Genomic DNA, 23,116 nt, shown 5'->3' with positions numbered 1-23,116 from the left:
TTATGAATTTTTTTGAAGCCTATTTCACTCATCCTCTTGTTATGATAGAGTTCATTTGTTCTATGCAGTATATACTGGGCCAGTAGGAATGGAAATGCTATATGACTGTCATGGGGGGAGTCAGAGACCATGGAGTGGCATAGCCTTCTATATAGGCTTGAGTTGACGTGGGTGGCTCATTGTGTGTGACTGTGGGGAGATGAGTGGTGAAGATTAGAGGGCTCTTCTGTCATTATTACAATAACTGGGATGAAGTCCCACTACATCAAAGCAGGCCTTTTAACAGAATGGCAGTGAAGTCTGTCAAATTCTCAGCAGCTGATGTTTTGCAGGAAGTGGTGAGAAGACTAAAGATCCTTTATCATAATATTCCAAAGACTTTCGACTCCAGGATTTTTTTTATGGATTGGAAATGTAACTCCATCATTTAAGGAAGGTGAGAGAGAGAGAAACTATTAAGTTAAAGATCTGTTTGCCACATTGTTTGTGGGAGAGTTACTGGAATCTGTAATTGAAGTCAGAAACAGCACATTAATTGTGAAAAACAAAGAGCAAGCAAGTATTTATAAAGAAGAGCTCATGTCTGGCAAATCTAATTTAAATTTCTGAGGAAGTAACTAAAAGAAATTGTGTGAGGTCTGTAATTATTTGGGAACTTGAGTTGTGAAGTAGTGGTAAATGTGTTTTATTTTAGTTTTCAGTTCTATAAAGGTGACTTGTTTACTTTTAAGAATCAGGAATTTACTTCAGTAGGTTGAAACGGAATTTCTGAGAAATCATGTGAGTAAAGCTAAATGACTAGACCAGCTAACTGGTGAAATAATTGCCAAATGATTACTAAGTTCAGCATTTATGATCTAGAAGAAGAGAATCCAGAAGCAGCTTAAACTTAGAAGAAAACATGCATGCTAGGGTTGCGCTGTTAAGCGACCTGAAAATAGTCAGAGTAATTGGATAAAAAGCCCTGACAGAGTTCTGTGAGAAAAATCAGTGAGTTAGACTACCTGTGTGCACAGGCAGAGACAGAGAGAACCGCATCTAGTGATGGTAGCCAAAATTTACTGAAAGGAAACTCTTATGCCCCTGTCGGTTGAGTAAGAAAAAGTGAAGATAATAGTGATCATTTGTTGGATGTTGAATGTCTGAGAAAGATATTGCTGGGATAAGGGATTCATTTTTTTTCTCCTTATGACGACATCTTTCCACTTTTTATCTCCTATTGTGCTTTAATAAACTTATTGTTCTTTTGTTAAAAGTGCAATGGCGGCCTCTTGTGAACATGCTCGGTGACGAGGCACCATGGTAACCAAATTGCAAAAATAATTTTCTCGTCTATCAAGCCAGGTTTCTCTGTGAAATCTGACTTGTTCAGTATTATCATCACACTGTAGACCGGGAAATGTCAGTAAATTGTAGGTTATTATGGACTTCCAGAAGCCATTTAATAAGATTGAAAATAAGTGACTGTTAGCTCAAAACAAAGATCATAAAATTGAAGATAAATTAGTAAACTGGCTTGTAGATTGTCATTGATCGCCAACCCAAGGTGTAAGGATTGTGCACTCAAACTGGTAGAGTGAGATTTGCTGAGTTTCCCAGGGATTGTTACAGTGACCCTGACTATTCATTAAATTTGTCCCGGAATTGAATACTTGCTGTTGATGTCACTCTGCGTTGCAAACCAATCTTGCAACCAACTGAGCTAACTAACCCCCATTTATTCCTTGACTTATAGAGAGGAGACACTTGCACTGCATCAGGATGAATCCCTAGCTACATCACTTTTAGAGTATTGTGTACAATTTTGGAAAAAAGCACCTTGGATTATATTGCCCTTAGATGAGATATAGCACAGATTTTCCAGGTCACTAAATCTGAGATTAAGGAGTGATTGCATGTATTGGCTTGTTTTTCCTGGTTTTTGAATGCAAGTGGAGCTGTTTGAGGTTCTTAAGATTTTTTAAAGTATTCATAGGTTAGTTTGATAGAAAACTTTTCTGCTCATGAGAGTCTTTGGCAAGGAGACATTACAAAGTCAACCAGACCTTTCAAAAGTGAAGTCAGTAAACTCTTTTTGGTAGATGTGTGGATCACTGTCCCGTAAGGCACAGTAGAGGCTAGCTGAATTAATAACTTCAAGTCTTTTTTAGCTTAGCGTAATAAAACATAATGAACCAAGGCAGTTGGATTGAGTTAACATACGGACTAACCATGAATGCAGTGAATGTTGGAACAAACCTGAGAAGCTGAATGGCCTCTCCATATTTGTATGTTCCATACTTGTTACTGCCAGTCGGGAGGATTGGTGCCAAAAATTGTCATGAACCCAGTGTTGCCAGCATTTCTATACACTGTTAATTTTGCTAAAAATTTCATTGTAAATGTGGTGACTTTTATTTCATGTTAAAGTTTATGTGCTTACATATAGTTAAGTATACCTCGCTGTATAAGTTGGCACATTTTCGCTATTTTACGGCAAAGTATTGACTTTTCTTGAGGTGTGTTTCTGTGAGTTCTGCTTGCCGTCAGCTCAGTGAAGTTATTCTTCATTTGTGGGCTGAGGCCATGTGTATCTCCCACAATTCAACAAATGGCCACAAATGCCTGATCATGTTCCTGTTATCTACCAATGTGATTTTTTTTTCAGTGGTGTTGAATAGGTTGCAATTGCCAGCAGGAAACTTGGTCATTTTTGTCCCCTAAAATCACATGGCACTAAGACAGAAGTGAGGCCCACTTTTGAGGCCAGACAACAACTCGGCTTGTCACCTCAAGAACTAGCTGGATAAACTCTCTGGCCCATCAGAGGAGCTTAAATTCAGCCGGGTAAAGTTGATATACGTTGTGAATCACTTCTAGGGGTGGGTGTAAGGATTGGAGTCACGATAACGAAAAGGGGCATGAATTTTCCAAGTAGAAGCTGCAAATCCGAAAGATTCTGACAGCTGTATCATGGTATAACCAATTAACAGGATAAACATTTTCAACAGACTTTGCATTTTGATCCGTTTGTGTTTGCACCTTTAGGGCAAGGTGTTGTATTGGAGCGGTCGCCCTACAGTGACTATGTTTTTCTTGAAGCGATGTACCAACAAGGATATATCCGGAAGCAGTGTAAGTAATACCATTTTGTAGCAGCAATGCTTTGCACGATTTGCATTCTTCAACTGTTGAGAAGGATTTCTTTGAGCTGGATGTGGCTTGATGTTTTTATTGTCCTGATTCCATTTTGACCTTTAATGGTACAGGCACCTGCAACTTTGCCCAAGTTGCACTCTTCATCCGAGAGTCTGTGCCAATAGGTTTCTTCATCACTCCAAAGCACTGAGACCATTTTTTTACAATTGTGGAATGAGACAGTCCAAGGTGATGTTGGCAGATTATACTTTCTGTTCTGTGCATTACAAATTGTTTAGAGCACAGAAAGTGACTTTTCATCTTATTAGATCAATGTTGTTGGTCATGCTTCACACAAGCCTCTTCCTACACTTTTTCATTGAACCCTATCAATGTATTCATTTCTTTCACTCTTGTGCTTATTATTAACCTTTGCTTAAATGCATCTCCACCATTTGTCTGTCATTATTGAATTCTGAGATTCTTGCCACTCCCTGGGTAAATAAATTTCTCCTGAATTTCATTCTAGATTAATTGATGACTGCCTTACGCACATGGCCTATAATCTTGGACCCCACCCAAGTGGAGGCACCTTCTTTGTGTCTACCCTGCTTCCCAAACACTGATTGTTTGTCAATAAGTGAACAACAGGGCACCCAGCGACTCGTCTTGTGGCACCTCAAAACATTTGCTATTCCAAGTAACTACCTTTACTCCCAAAATTGCATTGATCCTTTGTTAGACAACATTTTCGAAGTTACTGTTTTGGTTATATATGAATATTTTGTAAATGAAAAGGAATTTAAATGCACTGAAATACATGCCTAAAGATTAACATAGCAAATGGTATATTGATCCAGTGCATGGAATCTTTAACTAAATGTCAAGTTATTACAATGGTGTATTTCAGCCTGAAGATCTTTTCATATTTACTGCACTAAATTTTGCAATGACTTTTTTTTGTACCTTTTTTTTCTATGCATGCTGTCAGCTGGCAGCTGTGGAGAGGAAGTGTATTATGCAGAGAACATGTTATGGTAATAGCCACATTCAGACTGATTTCTGGGAAGGTGGGACTATCTCATCATAAGGCATTGAGGAGACTGGGCTTATGTTCTCTGGTTTAGCTGAGTAAAACAGGATCTCATGGAAACTTGCAATATTCTTAAAGGGTTAGACAGAGTAAATGCAGCTAGTGTTTCCTCTGGCTGCAGAGTCGAGAACCAGAGAGACAGTCTCCGAATAAAAGGCATACAATTCAGGACTCAGATTAGGAAGAATCTTTTAGCTTGAAGGATAGTGAATCTTTGGAGCTCACTATTTGAGGGGGCTGAGGAAGCTCAGTAAATCATAGAAAGCGGACAGTGAAGAAGGAGGCCGTTTGGCCCATCGAGGCTGCAGCGACCCTCCAAAGAGCATCCCGCTCGGACCCAGCCGCCCCACTGTATCAAGTAACCCCAAATTACATTCCTGAACGTTATGGCTAATTTCAGTATGGCTAATAGACTTAACCTGTCAATCTTTGGACTGTGGGAGGGAACTGGAGCACCCAGAGAAAACACGTGTAAACATGGCGAGAATGTACAACCTTCACACACTGTCACCTGAAGCTGGAATTGAACCCAGGTCCCCAGTGCTGTGAGGCAGCAGTGCGAACCACTGAGCCATCGTGCCACCAGTGCTTAAATGACTTCAAGACAGAGATTGATAGATTCTAGGGGTCCAAGTCCATAGCTCCGTGAAAGTGGCAAAAGTGGATGAGGTGGTGAAGAAGGCAAATGGCATGCTTGCCTGCATTAGTCAGGGCATTGAGTGAGTATAAAAGTTGGCAAGTCGTATTGCAACTGTGTAAGACTTAGGTCAGGCAACGTTTGGAGTACAGTGCGCAGTTCTGGTTGCCACACTCCACAAAGGATGTGGATGCTTTGGAGAGGATGCAGAAGACGATTACCAGGATGTTGCCTGGACTAGAATGTATTAACTATTAGGAGAGGTTGGACAAACCTGGACTGTTTTCACTAAAGCAATGGAGGCTGGTAGTGGGGGGGATGACCTGATAAAAAAGTATATAAAATTATGAGAGGCATTGTTAGAGTGGATAGTCAGAGAAAGGTGGAAATGTCACATACTAGAGTGCAAAGGTTTAAGGTGAAGGAGGAAATGTTTAAAGGAGATGTGCAAGGGAAGTTTGTTGTTTAGACATAGGATAGTAGGTGCCTGGAATCTCCTGCCAGGGGAGGTGGTAAAAACAGATATGGTAGCAAAGTTTAATGGGCATTTAGACAGACACATGATTCGGCAGAGAACAGAGGGATATGGACAATGTGCAGGCAAGAGGGAATTAGTTTAGAATAGAATCACGGTTGGCACAGACATGGTGGGCCGAAGGGCCTGTTCCTGTGCTGTATTGTTCTGTGTTATCTGGAAAGGAAGGAGATGTAGGGTTACAGGTAGTAGTGGGGAGAATGGTTAAGATGGACTGATCATTCAGGGAGCTGACGCAGAGAAGGACAACCTGAATGGCCTCATCCACACTGCAACAATCCACAATTCAGTAACTTCTCTGATGTAGGCTCAAACCAGATTGCGTTCACTTAAAACTAAATAAACAGTGCTCGAGCAGGCCTATTCAGCTTGTTTATCCTGGCAATGATAGCTTCAACAATGTATGGTATACTACTGAAAACCTCTCTGGGCAAACACAAAGTCCAGAACAAATAAGTTGACAGGCTTAGCTCAGTGCAGTTTGATTTATTTTATGTGAAATAACCAAGACAAAATGTGGAACATAATCCCTTTGATACTGGGATCAGAAATTATATTAGGTCAATTTGGACCAGTTGATGGTGAATTTAACCAACACACTCAGTACATAAGCATGGTATAAAATGATTTATTCCAGTTTTAACAATTCAAAATGCGTCACAAAAACCACAATCATGTTTTGATTAAAAATTTTAGAGGCATTACAAGTATTTTGAAGTCTGAAAAGGGGAAGGCATGCTCCAATAGTTATTGAAAAGAACTTTACTGTTTTTTTCATTCAAAGTTACATGTGACCCTGCCACAACATTGAAACACCCCTTATTACTGAAGAATATTAAAGGCTGTTTAATCCTGTGGCAGGTGTCTTGGTTGTTTCCTTTGTCAGATGCTATGAATGACACATGGCTCGCTTGGTCTAACCATGAAAAATTTTGCTTGCCAAATTGTCTAATCATATACATTATGGATTCTGAGATTCTATAATTTTACAGTGCAAAAAAAGGCCATTCAGCCCATCGAGGCTGCACCCAACCCCCAAAGAGCATCCCCCTCAGACCCAGCCTCCTACCCTATTCCCGTTTTGCCATTGCTAACCCACCTGCACATCCCTGGGCACTATGGACAATTTAGCATGGCCAATCCACCTAACATGAGCATCTTTGGACTGTGGTAGGAAACCAGAGCAACTGGAGAAAACCCCACACAAGCATGTGGAGAAAGTCTGCGTAGATTTTGCACAATCACTCGAGGCTGGAATCAAACCTGGGTCCCTTGTGCTGTGAGGCTGCAATGCTAACCACTGAGCTACCGTGCTGCCAGTGCTCCAATAATGTTTAAAACCAAGATTGATTAATTCAGGTTATTGATGATATCGAGGGGTGTTTGTGCAGTGTGGTATTGTAGTATTGAGGTAGGTAGTCAGCTATGATCTAAAATGATGTAGCAAGTTCAAGGAACTGAATGGCATACTCCTGCCCCTATGTTCCAATACTGCCAAAGAACAAGAGCATGGGCTTGTTGTGCGGTTATCATTGGGTCACTCAATAATTAGAGTTACTGAACAGTCAGGTTTTTAGTCATGAGTCAGAGTTAAGATGGAGAGGACAGTGGAATCAGCTCTGTACAGGGCAAATGCTGCCCTTAGCCACTTTCTCAGCAACACAGCTAACGGTCACTCGCTCTGTGTAGTTGGGGGTTCAAAAGAAGTCCCATGAGCCATTAGTAGCACTCCATGAAGTTAGGACATAGGAGAAGTGCTGGAGAGCTGATTAAGATGGTCTACTGCAGAGCGAAGAGGCTTTGTCCCCAAAAGAATGCTGCTGTGGCAGGGTTCTAGTGTTTAAAATGCCGAGAAATTCTGGAAGTCTCTAGGTTTGACTGCGATTCAGGAAAAGTCCCAGGAGTTGGAGTTGCTTGGGGGAAGTGCATAAGCCAGTAATTATCTAGTGCGGCTGCTAACTAACTGGCAATTTCCTAAATCTCCAACTGCAGTCTTTATTAGACCATAACCCAATCACTGTGGTGCAATCCTGCTCTATTTTCAGGTATCGACCATTACAATGAGCTCAAAGGAAACAGCATTTGTGAGTTCCTTCCCCCTCACCTTGTTATCTACCTGGATGTACCTGTTGTGGAAGTACAGAAGCGGTTGAAACAGCATGGTGAGGTAAGGGCTTTGTGTACTCCTTTCGTTTTCATAGAGTAATAGAGCTGTACAGCATGGAAACAGACCCTTTGGTCCAACTCATCCGTGCCGACCAGATATCCTAAATTAATCTAGTTCAATTTGCCAGCATTTGGCCGCATATCCCTCTAAACTCTTCCTATTCATGTATCCAACCAGATGCTTTTTAAATGTTATTATTGTACCAGCGTCCGCTGCTTCCTCTGGCAACTCATTCCAAATATGCGCCACCCTCTGCGGTTTCCATTTATTTTATGGGCAAATACTAGGGTATTGACAAATGCATATATCTCGGGTCATTCATTGCATGTTTAGTATTCAATAGAGACAAAATCAGTTTGGAGGCTGGTATTTTAATGAATTATTAAACTTCATATACAATAGTGGGGAAGTTTTGAGATGCTTTGCTTAGCACTGTAGGGCTCTATTTTCAAAAATTCTGGGAAGTGACTGTATCTGAGCAGTTTGCGATTCCTTGCATCAGCCTCATGTACTGTGGATCAAAGGCAAAAATTGTGTCCTGTTGTCGTCACTTCATGATATTGGTTCAGTTGTTAATGCACACGATGTGTGACTTCAGGATTTATGGGGAAATAGGTTGTTTGCATAATCTCCTCCCCAGACCTGATCCACATGAGTTTCTCAGTGAAGTGGCTGGAAGCTGTAAATTTCTCCTCAGGTAGTAATCATGAGTTTGGAAAATATTCAACACAGCCATCGTCCACGTACTGTATTGTGGTCGAAGCCTCAGGCTGAGATGGTTACCTGCTTTAAGACTAAGCTGAGCAGAAGCAGTCTCACAGCATCCTTGGGGCTATCTCAATATAAAGACATAGTAATGAAACCATATGTAGCATTTCCGCAACATGGTCTTTAGACTGGGGCTTTCCTTCCAAATGGCAGAGTATCGCTTTTTCTGCATTGGCACATAGGGATGTTTAAACATGTTGTAGACATCTTGGAGATTGAGCTTGTCATCTCCCTGATAGCTTAGTGGAAGAACTTGCCCAAACACTTGAGGGTAAGGGTTACAGGGATGGGGTAGGGGTTAGGTCTGGAGGGGGAGTCTCTTTGGAAGGATGGTGTGGACTCAATGGATCAATGGCCTGCTTTCACACTGTAGGACTCTATAACTGAGGGAAGCTTCATTTACGCAACTCATTGGTTATAGATTTAGCTTGGTATCAGATGTACGTTTATGTATTTGTTGACACATCCAAGAAAGAGTTAGTTAAGTACGTGAGGGAGTAAAGAAGGAGTGGATGTGCTGATGGTGTGATATGAAGGAGGGTTGTTGGAGGCTAATGTGGAACTCCCTTAAAAGCCTAGATCAATGGGCTGGATGGCTTTTTCTGTAATTTCTATGTAATATCTAGCCAGGAGATTTATTTCGCTGCTTTTCTTTGTCGATTGCACTTTTTGATTCATTAACTAATCCAGCAAGAATATTACTCCGCGTTCACATTTTTATTTTGTGTGGGGTGAATTTTTGTGTTTACTAAATGAGGAACTTCAATCCTGCGTGATGAGAGCGTGGTATACTGTCAACCAGTGCAGCACTTACCGCTCCCTGCCCATTTACATTATGACTTAAACTGGATGCAGAGATTTGCTGTTTGTAATTCTGCTTTGCCATATGATGAGCTTCAATCTCCTACAGCAATACAAAGGAAAGGTAGCGAAAATTGCAGCTACTCCAGTCACCTTTCCATGTACAAAGCTCTTCGTAGGCAGACACGTTTAGAAAGTGTTGCATTTTCTGAAATGTGCTGTGCTTCGGTGTGCATAAAGGGCAGTTTCTTGGCTTCACACTGTTAGCCCCTCTTAATGCAAGACAGTTACAGATAATATGGTGCAATTTAATGTTTTTTAATATTTGCTTATGCAAGTTTTCACTTGTTTCATGTTATTTGTAATTTCTACTGCATGCTAGTGAGATTTTCCTGAAATGTTGGCGTAATTCACTGACAGGGAGATGTGCATATATTTTAGCATAATTTGCTTATTCTTCTGTTTCAGGATTTTCCAACCAAATTTTACATTATCCTGAAGCAGATGTTGAGTCAGTTGCCTCAAGTGCACATAATACACTATCCAGCAGCTTGAGTGCAAGCACCTAAACAAGTACTGATGGCTTTAGAGTGGTAATTATTCTTCCATTCCAAGACCCGTTGGTAAAATGTTGAGATTAATAACATCACTTGTGTTGATTGGTGCTTGATTATGGGTCTGCTTTTGCTATTTCCCAGTCTTGGTTCTCCACTTGAAATTGGCAATTCAGTGGAGACAAGCTATGTCCCTGAAGAGAAATTACATGGAGAGTTGAACTCACCTATGCTCTATAACCACACGACAGGTGGGTAGAACAGCATTGGCAAATGCCAAGGTGCATACTGTTGTGTACTCTCCTCCACACCACCACCACCACCACACCCCCCCCCCACCCCCGCTCCAAGATTCTGAAGGATGCTGGCATTGTCCAGAACAACAAGAGAGCATGGTTACACTTGTACAAAAATTAGCTTTTAAAAATTGAGACGAAGCTTCCTTGTCTCTGCTTTACAGAAGAAACCCTCCAAACTATCCAGGAACACTTTAACCTGTGTCCATTCTGGGTAACGAGGTGTTGCGTTTCAGTCTTTGGAGACATCACTGAGACATATCAGCTTGCCTAGTTTTCTGCTGTATTTGGAGATTGCGAATATAAACCACACGCCAGAGTATTTGAGCATGCAATAAAATCATGACAGCAGTGTACAAGATAATTTTCTGATTCAGCATGTGGATGCGCCTGCTAGAGAAGGTTTAAAACTTGATCTACCCTTGTGAAATAAGGCAGGGCAGGTGACTGAGGTGTCAGTGTGTGAACAGTTTGGGGCCAGTGACCAAAATTCCATTAGTTTTAAAATAGAGATGGAAAAGGATAGACCGGATCTAAAAGTTGAAGTCCTAAATTGGAGGAAGGCCAATTTTGACGGCATTAGGCAAGAACTTTCAAAAGTTGATTGGGGGCGTGCATGTTTGTAGGTAAAGGGAATGCTGAAAAGTGGGAATCCGTCAGAAAATTAGATAACGAGAGTTCGGAGACAGTATGTTCCTGTTAGGGTGAACGACAAGGTAGATGTACGGAATGCTGGATGACTAGAGAAATTGAGGTTTTGGTCAAGAAAAAGAAGGAAGCATGTGTCAGGTATAGACAGCAGAGATCAAGTGAATCCGTAGAAGAGTATAAATTGATTTATTGTCACGTGTACTGAAGTACAGTGAAAAGCTTTGTTTACGAGCAATACAGGCAGATCATAGTCAGCAAGGATGTACGGAACGAAAAGACTTAAACAGATGCATACAGATTACATTGCACAGAGCGTGTGCTAGGCGAGATCAGCTTATTTGAGGCTAGAGAGTCTATTCATTGGTATAATAACGGCTGAGAAGAAGCTGTTGCTGAACCTGCTGGTGTGTGCATTCAGGCTTCTGTATCTTCTGCTTGACATTAGAGATTGTAGGATATCATTAATGGGGTGCAATGGGTCTTTGATGATGTTGGCAGCCTTTCTGCATCAGCGAGCCGTATAAATGGAGTCGATGGGTGGAAGATTGGCCTCTGAGATGGGCTGTGCACACAACCTTTTGTAGTTTCTTACGGTCATGGGCACAGCAGTTGCCATACCAGGCCATTATGCACCCGGACAGTATGTTTTCAATGGTGCATCTGTAAAAATTGGTGAAGACAGTAGGAGTATACTTTGAGGGAAATCGGGAGGGCAAAAAGCGGGCATTAGATAGCTTTGGCAAATAAGGTTAAGGAGAATCCAAAGGGATTCTACAAATACGTTAAGGGCAAAAGGTAACTATAGAGAGAATAGGACCCCTTAAAGATTTAGCAAGGCCCCACCTATGTGTGGAGCTGTAGGAGATGGGGTTGATATTAAATGAGTATTTTGCATCAGTGTTTACTGTGTAGAATGATATGGAAGATATAGAATATGGGGAAATAAATGGTGACGACTTGAAAATGTCCTTATTGCAGGGGAGATGGTGCTGGATGGCTTAAAATGCATAAAGGTGGGTAAATCCCCGGGACCTGATCAGCCATACCCCTAGAACTCTGTGGGAAGCTAGGGAAGTGATTGCTGGGCCCTTTGCTGAGATAATTGTATCATCAATAGCCACAGGTGAGCTGCCATTATTTAAGAAAGTTGGTAAGGAAAGGCCAGGGAACTATAGACCAGTGAATCTGACACCGGTGGTGGATACGTTGTTGGAGGGAATCCTGAGGGGCAGGATATACATGTATTTGGAAAGGCAAGGATTGATTAGGGAATAGACAACATGGCTTTGTGCGTGGGAAAGAGTTTCTCGCTAACATAATTGAGTTATTTGAAGAAGTAGGAGAGGATTGATGAGGGCAGAGCGGTGGATGTGATCAATATGGACTTCAGTAAGGCGTTTGACAAGGTTCCTCATGGTAGGCTGCTTAGCAAGGTTAGATCGCATTGAATAGAGGGAGAACGAGCTATTTGGATACTGGCTCAAGGGTAGAAGACTGGTGGTGGTGGAGGGTTGCTTTTCAGACTGGAGGCCTATGACCAGCGGTGTGCCACAAAGATCGGTGCTGGGTCCACTGCTTTTCATCGTCTATATAAATGATTTGGATGTGAAAATAGGAGGTGGGGTTAGTAATTTTGCAGGTGTAGTTGACAGCGGCGAAGGTTACCTCAATATAGTAGGATCATGATCAGATGGTGCAATGGGTTGAGGAGCAGCAGATGGAGTTTAAATTAAACAAATGTGAGGTGTTTCATTTTGGAAAGGCAAATCGGGGCAGGACTTATACATTTAATGATAAGGTCCTGGGGAGTGTTGCTGAACAAAGAGACCTTGGAGTGCAGGCTCATAGTTACTTGAAAGTGGAGCTGCAGGTAGATAGGATAGTGAAGAAGGCATTTGGTATGCTTGCCACTATTGGTCAGTGCATTGAGGTATAGGAGTTAGGAGGTCATGTTGTGGCTGTACAGGACATTGGTTAGGCCACTTTTGGAATACTGTATGCAGTTCCGGTCTCCCGCTATAGGAAGGATGTTATTAAATTGAAAGGGTTCAGAAAAGATTTACGCAAATGTTGCCAGGGTTGGAGGGTTTGAGCTCTCGGGAGAGGCTGAATAGGCTGGGGCTATTTTCCCTGGAGCATCGGAGGCTGAGGGGTGACTTTTTAGAGGTGTATCAAATCATGAGATCCATGGAAAAGGTGAATAACCAAGGTCTTTTCCCAGGGTAGGAGGGTCCAAAACTAGAGGGCATAGGTTTAAGGTGAGATGAGAAAGATATAAAAGGGAGCTAAGGGGCAACTTTTTCCACACACGTGTATAAGGAATGAGCTGCCAGAGGAGGTGATGGAGGCTGGTACAGTTAGGACATTTAAAAGGCACCTGGACGGATATACAAATAGGAAGGGTTTAGAGGGAAATGGGGCAAATGCTGGCATATATGACTAGGTTTGCTTAGGATAACTGGTCAGTATGGACAATTTGGACCAAAGGGTCTGTTTCCGTGCTGTACGTCTCTATGGCTCTCTCTGACGGTGCAATGCTGTATTGTTAGTATTACCAGGTTTCAGAAATCAAACCAATGCCCATATGCATATTCAGGTAGATGTGAAAGGTTCCATGACACTTTTGTGCTGGGAGTCCTGGCCAACATATTTCTGAATTGGTGCCACTAGTACTAACTGGTGGTTCACCTTGGCTGTCATTCCCATGCACAATGAGGTCACTCCTTTTGGCTGCAAAACTGAAGTGACTACTTTTCAAACAAAAAAGTTCACATCAAGTGCTTGAAATACCCCCAGCATCATAAACGGTGCTTTATAAATGCAGGCTCTTTCCAGAGGTGTTCTAAATGATGAAGGGTCGAGGCCCGAAACATCAGCCTTCCTGCTCCTATGATGCTGCTTGGCCTGCTGTGTTCATCCAGCTGTATATCTTGTTATCACAGGTACAGAAGTGTTTTGTTCGCCTTCGTGCTGGAAGTTTTGAACAAGGGCAAACAAAAAACAAGTTTCAACCCTAAATTCTGATCAGCCACATCCAACTTGCATTTTAACGCTGCCCCCTGTCTCACAGGAATAATATTCTTGGGGGGAGGGGGGGAATGCTATATCCAAAAGCGTCCTGATAGACATTTCTCCGGGCCATATGTCTGTCTAGCCTGTTGCTTGCAGTGATTCCTTTCAGATGTTAATTGCATACAGAATTTATCTTGTCTTTGAAGACTGACCTTTGCTGGATTTACCCTTGAGAATGTTACAAAAAGTTTTTGGCTCAAATTAAGCACCTGTTAACAGTCTCAATTGTGTCTGACTGTTGCAGGGGCTATGTTTGATTGTTACAGGAAAACAACCCCCTGGTCATCCTTGAAATTAGTGAAAAAGCAGGGCTTTTTTTCTGAGTGCATTGGCTGCGTGTTTTCTCGAACAGGAAGCAATGAAGTCAGAAGTCACACAACACCAGGTTATCGTCCAACAGGTTTATTTGAAATTACACAAGCTTTCGGAGCACAGCCTTTTTGTCAGGTGTAGTGAGGGAGGAGAGCACACAGACACAGAGTTTATGGGCAGAGAGATCAAAAGATCATAAACTGGTGTGATTGGAGTGTCAGATGATAGGTCTCTGCGGGTGACCGAGAGTGTCAGACGGTGAGTAAAGTGTCAACAGCTGAATAACCAGCAAAGGGACGATGCTGAATGGTGCAAATGAAATGAATTGAAACTGTTTATTAGATATTAATTGTTACAAATATAAAGGCCAAAATATATTTGTTCCTAAAAATGAAACTGAAGGATTATGGTATCACCCAGGTTAATGATCAGACAGATCTGTGGTCTGTACTGAATAATTATTTCACTAATCCAGTTAGAATTGACTGTTTCTCATTCAGATGCTGCCACATTAGCACTTCATGTCTCTAATTCAGACTTTCAGCATCTGTAGTACTTGCTCCTGTATAAACATTTCCTGTTTAATGTGTTTGAAACAATTTAAATACTCAGTTGAATTTTTATTTATTTAAAAGACTTTATTCATAGAAATATCTTTATATACAGTCACTAAAGCAGTTCGATTCTGTTCACTGGCATATGGAGAAAAACACATTGATAAACATTGGAATTTGACTCTATCCAGCAAACAAACCAAAGGCATATCTTACTTGTACACAACTATATTTACGCATATTTGAGGCACCGGGAGGGTCTGACAATTGAGCGTTGGGCAGAAAGATATTAGGTGGTGGTCTTTCCCCACTGCACCTTGGCGGCAGCTGCCCCAAGCTTTAGTGCGTCCCTCAGCACGTAGTCCTGAAATGTGCCAGTCTGCAACACTCCGTAAAAGGTCAACTCCTTGTTTTAGAAGTCCAACAAATTTTAGGCGGACCAAAGAGCATCTTTCACCAAGTTGATGGTCTTCCTTGCACAGTTGATCTTTGTCTCAGTGTGTGTATTGCACTGCCAGCACAAAAGCAGAAATGTAGGTCTCCTCCACAGTAAGGATAATGGAAGCACTTTAGGAATGTCCTCAAAACTGGTGAAGGGGTCAAATGTACCCACTAACTCATGGGAGTTCTTGGCTTGAAACCAACTAGAATTGAGAAATTTGATTCTAGAAGGCATCGAGAGACTTCATCAGCGGTGAAGGGGTAAAGTTAACGTGTCATGAGGAGCACACAAATCTCCAAACAACCCATCTACCCAGTTACCGTGCTCCGCATGTGACAGAATCGCATTGCTGATTGATCAGCTATCTCCGAAGTCATTGAGCCAGTCATCCTAGATCCCAAGCGACCGTCTAAGAAGGGGATGCTGAACAGAGAATGGATGTTAGTGGGTCATCTTCATTTAGTCTGCTAGTGTGACCCCTTCAGTTGCTTCTCATTTTGCTTTTCCATTTTGCTCCCACTGATCGTTGTGTGCCTCCAGCAGTGTCAGGAGCTTGAAGAATAGCATCTGGTCTTTCACCTCAGTTTAATTGGATATTAATAGATACAAACATTATGATTAACAGCACGTAGATTACTAATGCTGAGATTGGGAAGCTGAAAGATATGGCATCACCCAGTTTAATGATGAAAAGATCATGGCTGATACCGAGTGATCATCTTAGTGGTCTACTGTTGGCTGATCATTGTCCCCTTCCCACAAGATTTCCAGGTTTAAATGGTTAAATTATTTGCAACAATTGGCTGGTACAGAGCACCTGGTCTTGCATTTTGCCTGAGTACTCAAATGCAGCATGTTTATCAGTGCGCAAATGTTATGCAATTCCACAGTGCATATAGAACAACCATGAAATGCTACTATAGGTCAATTGCTTCCATTATTTTAATGCTGAAATTAGTTGCTGTGATTTCAGTGTTTGGATAGGAAAGGCAACTGCTTTTCAATGTATCAGCAGATTTTAGTATCCCCATAAACTACTTGATTTGTATAGTGCATTTACCACTGTAAAAATCTTGAGCACCTCATAGAGGAGATTGTGGATACTGAGTATGAGAGTTAATGCAGAAGTCTGAAAAAACTATTTTCTAAGCAAACCTGTTCGGGGAGAGTTTTGTACATCTCTGGAACAGATGGGTCTCCTCTTGGTAAGTTTTCAACACCCAGAAGGAAGATAACAAGGAAGAGAGACTTGCTTTTTATAGAACACCTTTCCTGACTTTCCAAAGCACTTCACAACCCCTAAAGTGCTTTTGAATTGGTTTAGGGAGGAAGTTCAACATTGGAAAAATGATTGAGATAAACACTGTGATATGGCAGTCATGTTGGTTTTTCTGTCTGATCTCCAAGTGCTGTTCGAAAAGGATGCTCAAACTCAACAGCTGCAGAAATCTATGCCTCAAGAACTGGAGACTGAAACCAATGTTTCTACCATATGAATTATAAACTATTTTTTTGTTTGTTGGATACGTGCACTATTCTTTTTCACTACCTTTCTCAAAACATTTGTATAAGTGAATAGTGACATACTTTGTTTATCCATCTGTTTACCCTGAAATTCTATGACCTTTCATTTTAACCTGTAAAAGGCTTGTTGTTGGCTATTAAATTTATCCACACATTGAGTTTTAACAGAAGAGGGTTTCAGTTCTCTCTTATCCCTGTTCTTAACAGTACTAAACATTTATACCCATGTAATCTGGTTGTTGGGGAAAAGAAACCCAACCAAAACCTATTGAAAATCAAGTGCTTTCACACTTTGACATGGAATAAAAGACAACAGCATTTTGGAAACGGAGAGAAAGTGGGAGACAGAAGCAGCTACTGCTGAGAAGGACAAAGAAAAGTCTGTGTTTAACCAAGCAGGAAGGGTTGGTGAGAGCTGGCTCTCTCTTCGAAGAGGGCCAAACTGGGGTTCCTGGAAATTTAAGGAATGAGGAGGCACCAGAGTGGACCTTTCTGGTGAAGTTTGGTTCTGGAATACTTAGGCTGAGTGGAATGATTTTTGAAGGACACTGGAAAATTCTGTGTAGTAAAGTAGGGTGAAGTGAGCCTGCTGGAAAGCTAGGAGTAGCTTGTATTACCGCATAGAAGTGCAGAGCTAGAAGAGATGTGAGATTAATCTCGGTTGTGTAAATTCATGTGAAAGTAACTTTACCTTTAATTTGGTATATTATCTAGTTATTAAGTACTGTTTGAGTTGATTTTAGCTTATTTGTTACAAAAAAAGTTATGGAATGTGCAATCTTATCCTTTTGGTTGCTTCTGTCAGTTGTTGGGAAACTCTTTTTTTACAAGTTTTTTTGTCTCTATTTGTTCATAACATGTGGATGTACAGTTGCATAAAACAAAACAAAATCATGTATGTGCATTAACAAGAACAAAAAGTTCAGCAATAGACCATTTTAGAGTTTTTGCTGCCTCCACAGCTGAATAAGTTCACAATTGTAGCCTGAACTCCACTTTTCTGTCTGCCCCCAAAAGGCTTTGATTCCCTTGGCAATCAAAATCTGTACAACTGGTGGATATATTGAAATCACTCAGAAAAATGGAACAGGTAGTGAACATCATTCATTGAGTCTTAGCCTTTCCGATCATTTCAAGGTGAAAGAAACCAGAAAAAAGTCTTCTTCAGCTATGGTCAGAATCCCTTGGGCTCTGTTTAGCTTCTGTTCACTGACAATATCCAGCTCTGCCTCTCTACTGTTACATTTGATCATGTTTGCCTCCCACCAAAATCAGTGCAGTTTCACTCTCAACCCCTCCCTCCGCACTGGCTGTGCCACCATTTCCATCACTTTCCTTGGCTGCTTGTTCAGCCAGAAATCAACATACATGCCCTCTCTAAGCTTGCATTGAGTTGAGGACCTCATGGTCTATTCATCACTCCCCAGTTTTGTCTCTACAGTCTTACTTCAATTTGTCATCAAATCATCTCCATCTCACCTTCTGACAATACTATTTTCTCAATTTTTTTTTTCCTGGCTTTCTGACTTCTATCCAGTATAAACTCATAACTCACATTTCTAAAGCACTTTCAAGATCATAAAACAGCCCAAAGATGTTTGTAGGAGGCTGTTGAACAAAATCTGACCCAGTTACATTTGTCCTTACCAATTTCAATTGGCTGTCTGTTCTTCATGCATCAAATTCAAAATTGATTGATGGCAAATTAGTCCACTGTATATTTTTCTGTTCCTGTTATAATTTTGCCCTGTCTGTCAGGTAGCAGAGCTTTCTGGTGTCTTGACCCTGCTTTCTGGGATGCTCTCCATCTTGTTGCCTCTCACTATTCTCAATGTCTACCACTTTGACCATGTGTGTGGATGCCCCTAACACGCTCTTGCCCTGTTGAATAAATTTTAGCTCCTAGTGAAGTCCCTTAGAATGTTTGACTCTTGTTAGAGACATAATGGCAATGCCAGTTTGCATTGGTGTTTATTATTGACTAATTGCAGTCTACAGTTCTGTTTCCTTTTGAGATTTGATATTGTGTAATCTAAACAGTTTAACATGCTATATTGCAAATGGTTCAGCAGTAATGGTTTTTGAGTGGTACGTGCAGGCAAAGTAAACAGCCTGTTCTGCTTAAACACAACAGCTTAACCACATCCAGAAACTAGTTCTCTCTGTTGCTGATTGTGGCGAGCGAATTATAAGATTTGAATGTGATTTGTCTGGCATGGCTTGTTTTTGTAAGCTGCTGTCTTCTTGCCAAAACGTCACACATCACAGCGGGCTTGGAACAGTTGCATTGAGCAAATCTGGTTTCCTGGAACTTGGAGGTAGACATTAAAAGGAATGGAAGCTTAGCAAGACATTTGTGAAAAACTCGGGACTATGTAAAGTTCAGGGCACGCAATGGATTGACCGGTATTGAAAATTAAATACAAAAATCAATGGGATCCGAGTTTCATTGTGTTGTCAAGCTGGTCAAAAAAGTCAAATTTAGTTTTTATTCCTGTTATTGACTCCTTGGTTATTGAGCCCTTGTGATTGTCTCAAGAAGTTCAAAGAGCCCTCAGTTTTGGAGCTCACCTCCAGAGGTTTGTAAATCATGAGGGGCATGGATGGGGTGAATAGCCGAGATCTTTCCCCCAGGTACGAGAGTCCAAAACTAGAGGGCATAGGGAAAAGATTTAAAAGGGACCTAAGGGACACCCGTTTCAGAGGGTGGTGTGTGTATATGGAATGAGCTGCTAGAGGAAGTGGTGGAGGCTGGTACAATTACAACATTTAAAAGGTATCTGGATGGGTACATGAATCGGAAGGGTTCATAGGGATATAGGCCAAATGCTGGTAAATGGGACTAGATTAATTTAGCATATGTCAGTGTGGACGAGTTGGACCGAAGGTTCTGTTTCCACACTGTACGACTTTGACTCTATGACATTATGCTCCATGGCCCAGTTTAATAATACCAAAGAGCAGTGGTTTCTGATGTGCAATGTGTCTATCTACCTCAAACCATTTCTTCTAATTAACCATTTAAGTTGCGCACTGATGATCCTTAATGAGCAACTGACTGCAAAGGAATGGCCATTTTTTCAATGGAGTGTAGAATGGACAGGCATGAATGATGATTTCTATATATAAATTGCTTTAAATATCCACCATCAGCTGGAAGGTTAAGTACTATTGTTTATTTTAAGTTCTTTCCAGTAGTTGAACTTACGTTTTGTCTTGATCAAACCACAATTTCCTGCACATCCTTTATTGCTTTCATCAGCACTATAGTGGAATAATAGGTACAGGATACTGGCACAAAACATTCCAAGTCAGGAAGGTGTGGGATACTGGTATCAGAGAGTGAGAGTACTCCATTTCCTTAGGAAGGGAACAATAGGGAGGAAATGTAGTAGACGTATCCACTTCTTGACCATTTCATAAAGACAGCAGCTGCAACCATGTCAGAAGGCTTTGGAAACTTCATTTGAAAATGAAAAATCTGAACTTAGCTTTAATTTTCTTTTGGCTGAACTAGTTGATTGTGGAGAGCACAAAAGGAATCTTGAAACACCTGATGGGCTGGTTTTCCTAGTTAACCACGCAACCACCCACCTACTTTGCAGAAAGTGGCACTCCTTGTTACAGAGTCTGTGTGGCAATCTGGCTAAGAACTGACATGAAATCAGCCCCAGGATATAATCGAATACAACCTTCTGCATTTAGTTATTGGAGAGCTGCCACACAACAATTTGGACTCTGACTCATGCCAGGCATTTGTACAGTCTTTTGGTCATGCTTCTTTACTGTGTTAAATGTAGTGATTGTCTGGCTGCCTTGAGAATGCCAGGTTTTTTCATAAGAGAATATCTGTTGTAACTAGAGCATATTGTCTGGTCTATCCATTGAAAAATAGCTTTATATACAGGTATTTCTCCTATAACGTGATAGTTGTGTTCTTGCGTGACCTCACGCAATAGAAAATTGCCAAAGAAAATCGCGTTATAGGGAAATCGCTACACCTGCACAGCAAAAAGTTTGCATTATCCATACTGTGTGCAGTATTCATCAATCACGTTACAGCCAATTTATGTTAACGAAACATGCATTATAGCAGAAATACCTGTATTCTCTCTTGGGATGCGAGTGTGCTGGCTGGGTCAGCATATTTTGACCCGGTGCTGCTTAAATCTACTGTATTTGGCCTTGAGAAGCCGGTGGTGAGCCACCTTCTTGAGATCATTGCAGTGTGTTATCCTAAGTACATCTAAAATGCTGTCACACTGTCATGGAGGGAGTTCCAGATTTTCACTCAGTGACAGTGAGAAAGTGGTGATAATTTCCATGTGTGTGTGACTGTGCACAAGCACAATGCTGAGGGTCTACTCGCAGATTAGTCGCCAATACTATTGGTACCTGGAGATATTTATAAGGTGGCGGTATGTTTGTCAGGGGAGTTTCTTATTTGCCATTGAATGGGACACTTAGTTGCCTTCTCAGTTCTGAGTCAGGAGTTATTTATTTGTGTATTTCACTAAGAACCAGTATAATGTGGCCTGGACTGAGGACCAGTGCTTTTACGGTCAGCTAGAAGCTAGAGGTTATCTTCCTGATTCTCTTTTAAGTAATGCTAAATTCTGGTACGTTTGCATGCCTGATGGCAGCAGCAGGTCCTACTGAGAGAAGTATCCCAACCTAAAACCTTTATTTGTAACAGCAGCAACTTGCATTTGCAAAGTCACTTTAAAATCTTTAAGCCCCAGGAACGATTCACAGGAGCGTTATCAAACAATATTTGACAAAGAGCTACATGAGGGAATATTGAGATGCGCGATGTTGGTTTATAGGGGTAGGTTTGAAGGAGCGCCTTAAAGGAGGAGAAGGTGGAAGAAAGTTGGAGAGGTGTAGAAAGGCAGTTCCAGAATCTAGGCATCTGAAGGAACACCAGCCATCCTGGAATGATTCATATCGGGGCTAGATTTGGAGGAGTGTAGACATCTGAGTTGTGGGGACTGAATGGGATTGCAGAGGTGGAAAGGAATGAAGTCATAGAAGGACTTGAAAAATTAGTATTCAGCGATCAAGGTGTAGCTGGATGAAGAGCATGGGGTGGGGTGTGAATGGGACTTTGTGCAGGTTGAAACAAGCAGCTCTACACTGCCTTGCTGTGACCATGCCTGCTGTTTTTTGTGCAGTTTTAGTCTTCTTGCCATAGAAATTGTATACTTTGCTGCCCTCCCTCTTTGCTAAGGTTCATAGGACTGATTCCTGGGATCGTAAGCTTGTGTAAAAGGAGAGATTGAGTCAACTTGACCTGTATTCACTGGGGTTTAGAAGAATGGGAGATGGGTTTCATTGAAACACACAAAATTCTTACAGGGCTCAACAGACAGGATGCAGGGATGTTATTTCCCCAAGCTGGGCACTCAATCACTGCCTCAGGATATACAGAGTGCCATTTCAAACTGAAATGAGATGTTTCTTCACTCGGAGTGGTAAACCTGTAGAATTCTCTACCGTAGAAAGCTGTGGAGGTTATGTCACAGAATATATTTAAGCAACAAATAGATGCCTTGAGGCTAAGACTGTCAGCAGATATGAGAGAGAGAGCGCAAGTATGTTGTTGAGATAGAGTATTAGCCATGAGCATGTTGAATGCTGGAGTGAGCTCAGTGGTCTACTCCTACTCTGTATGGGGCAGATTTTCCACTGGCAGACTGCTGTTGTTCTAGTGTAGATAGGAGTTACACGTGAGAACCTGACAGAATCTCCATCGTAGCACGGTCCAAAGGAATTGTCTGGGAAATTGAATTTTATACTGCAAAATTCCTCCACACTTAGAAACCTCCAAAGATCGCCATAAAAATTGGAGACTTTGGACGGTTTTAATGAAACCAAGTCAAATAGTTACTCAGGAAAGTGAGACTCTTTAAATTCATAGTCTAACACCTGAATACATATTAAACTGGCCCCATACTTGTCTCGCTCACAGCCCCTAGACCCCTTACACTCCTTGCCCCAGGATTCAGCACCACTCCACCACCAAGCTGGAACCCCTGCCCCAATCCACAGCTGAACCTCCCGCTTGTGCTTGACCAACCTCTTACAGACCTGACCCGAGCTGAACCCAATCCACTGGACCTGACCATCCGTTTCCCTCTGCCCACTGGAACTGACCCCCGCCTGTCCCATTGCCCAGCCCACCCCACGCTACTACAAACACTTAGCTTGCCAGTGTGCAAGGGGCAACTACCACCACCCCTAACTGAAGCCTACCCCCTCCACCCATCTGCCACCTAACTCTCCCGTCAGCCTGACGTTGCACTCCCCTCACGGACTTGCCCTTTTTATAATAGTCGTCAGATTGGCTGTCAGGACTTTTCAATTTCAGATTGCAGCAGCTTACTGCTTTGTGAAGGTCGGCTGTGGCTTGCTGCACTCTAACTGTTCTCCGCTATGAGAGAACTGTCAGAACAGAAGGAGCCCTGAGCAGAATCTCCTCAGAAATGCAGACAGGAGTGACGACCTGTGTGAGAATGCTACCCAACGGACAATCTGGCCCAATCTTTTCTGGAATTGTCAGTACGTTTTAATACTTTTTAGGGTGTAATTTC

At 41.7% G+C, this 23,116-nt stretch overlaps 1 protein-coding gene across 1 annotated transcript in view; it reads left to right on the top strand.

The window, feature by feature from the left end:
* ndufa10 (NADH:ubiquinone oxidoreductase subunit A10) overlaps positions 1 to 23,116 on the top strand; it is a 51,463-nt gene that overhangs the window by 3,315 nt on the left and 25,032 nt on the right. The window contains exons 4-5 of the mRNA XM_048598721.1: positions 3,028 to 3,114; positions 7,428 to 7,549. Coding sequence (XP_048454678.1) covers positions 3,028 to 3,114; positions 7,428 to 7,549 — 209 coding nt within the window. The remainder of the gene's footprint in view (positions 1 to 3,027; positions 3,115 to 7,427; positions 7,550 to 23,116) is intronic.

This window comes from Rhincodon typus, chromosome 7, assembly GCF_021869965.1.
Source record: "Rhincodon typus isolate 14 chromosome 7, sRhiTyp1.1, whole genome shotgun sequence".
Taxonomy (NCBI): domain Eukaryota; kingdom Metazoa; phylum Chordata; class Chondrichthyes; order Orectolobiformes; family Rhincodontidae; genus Rhincodon; species Rhincodon typus.
This window is presented reverse-complemented; position numbering and strand designations above follow the sequence as displayed.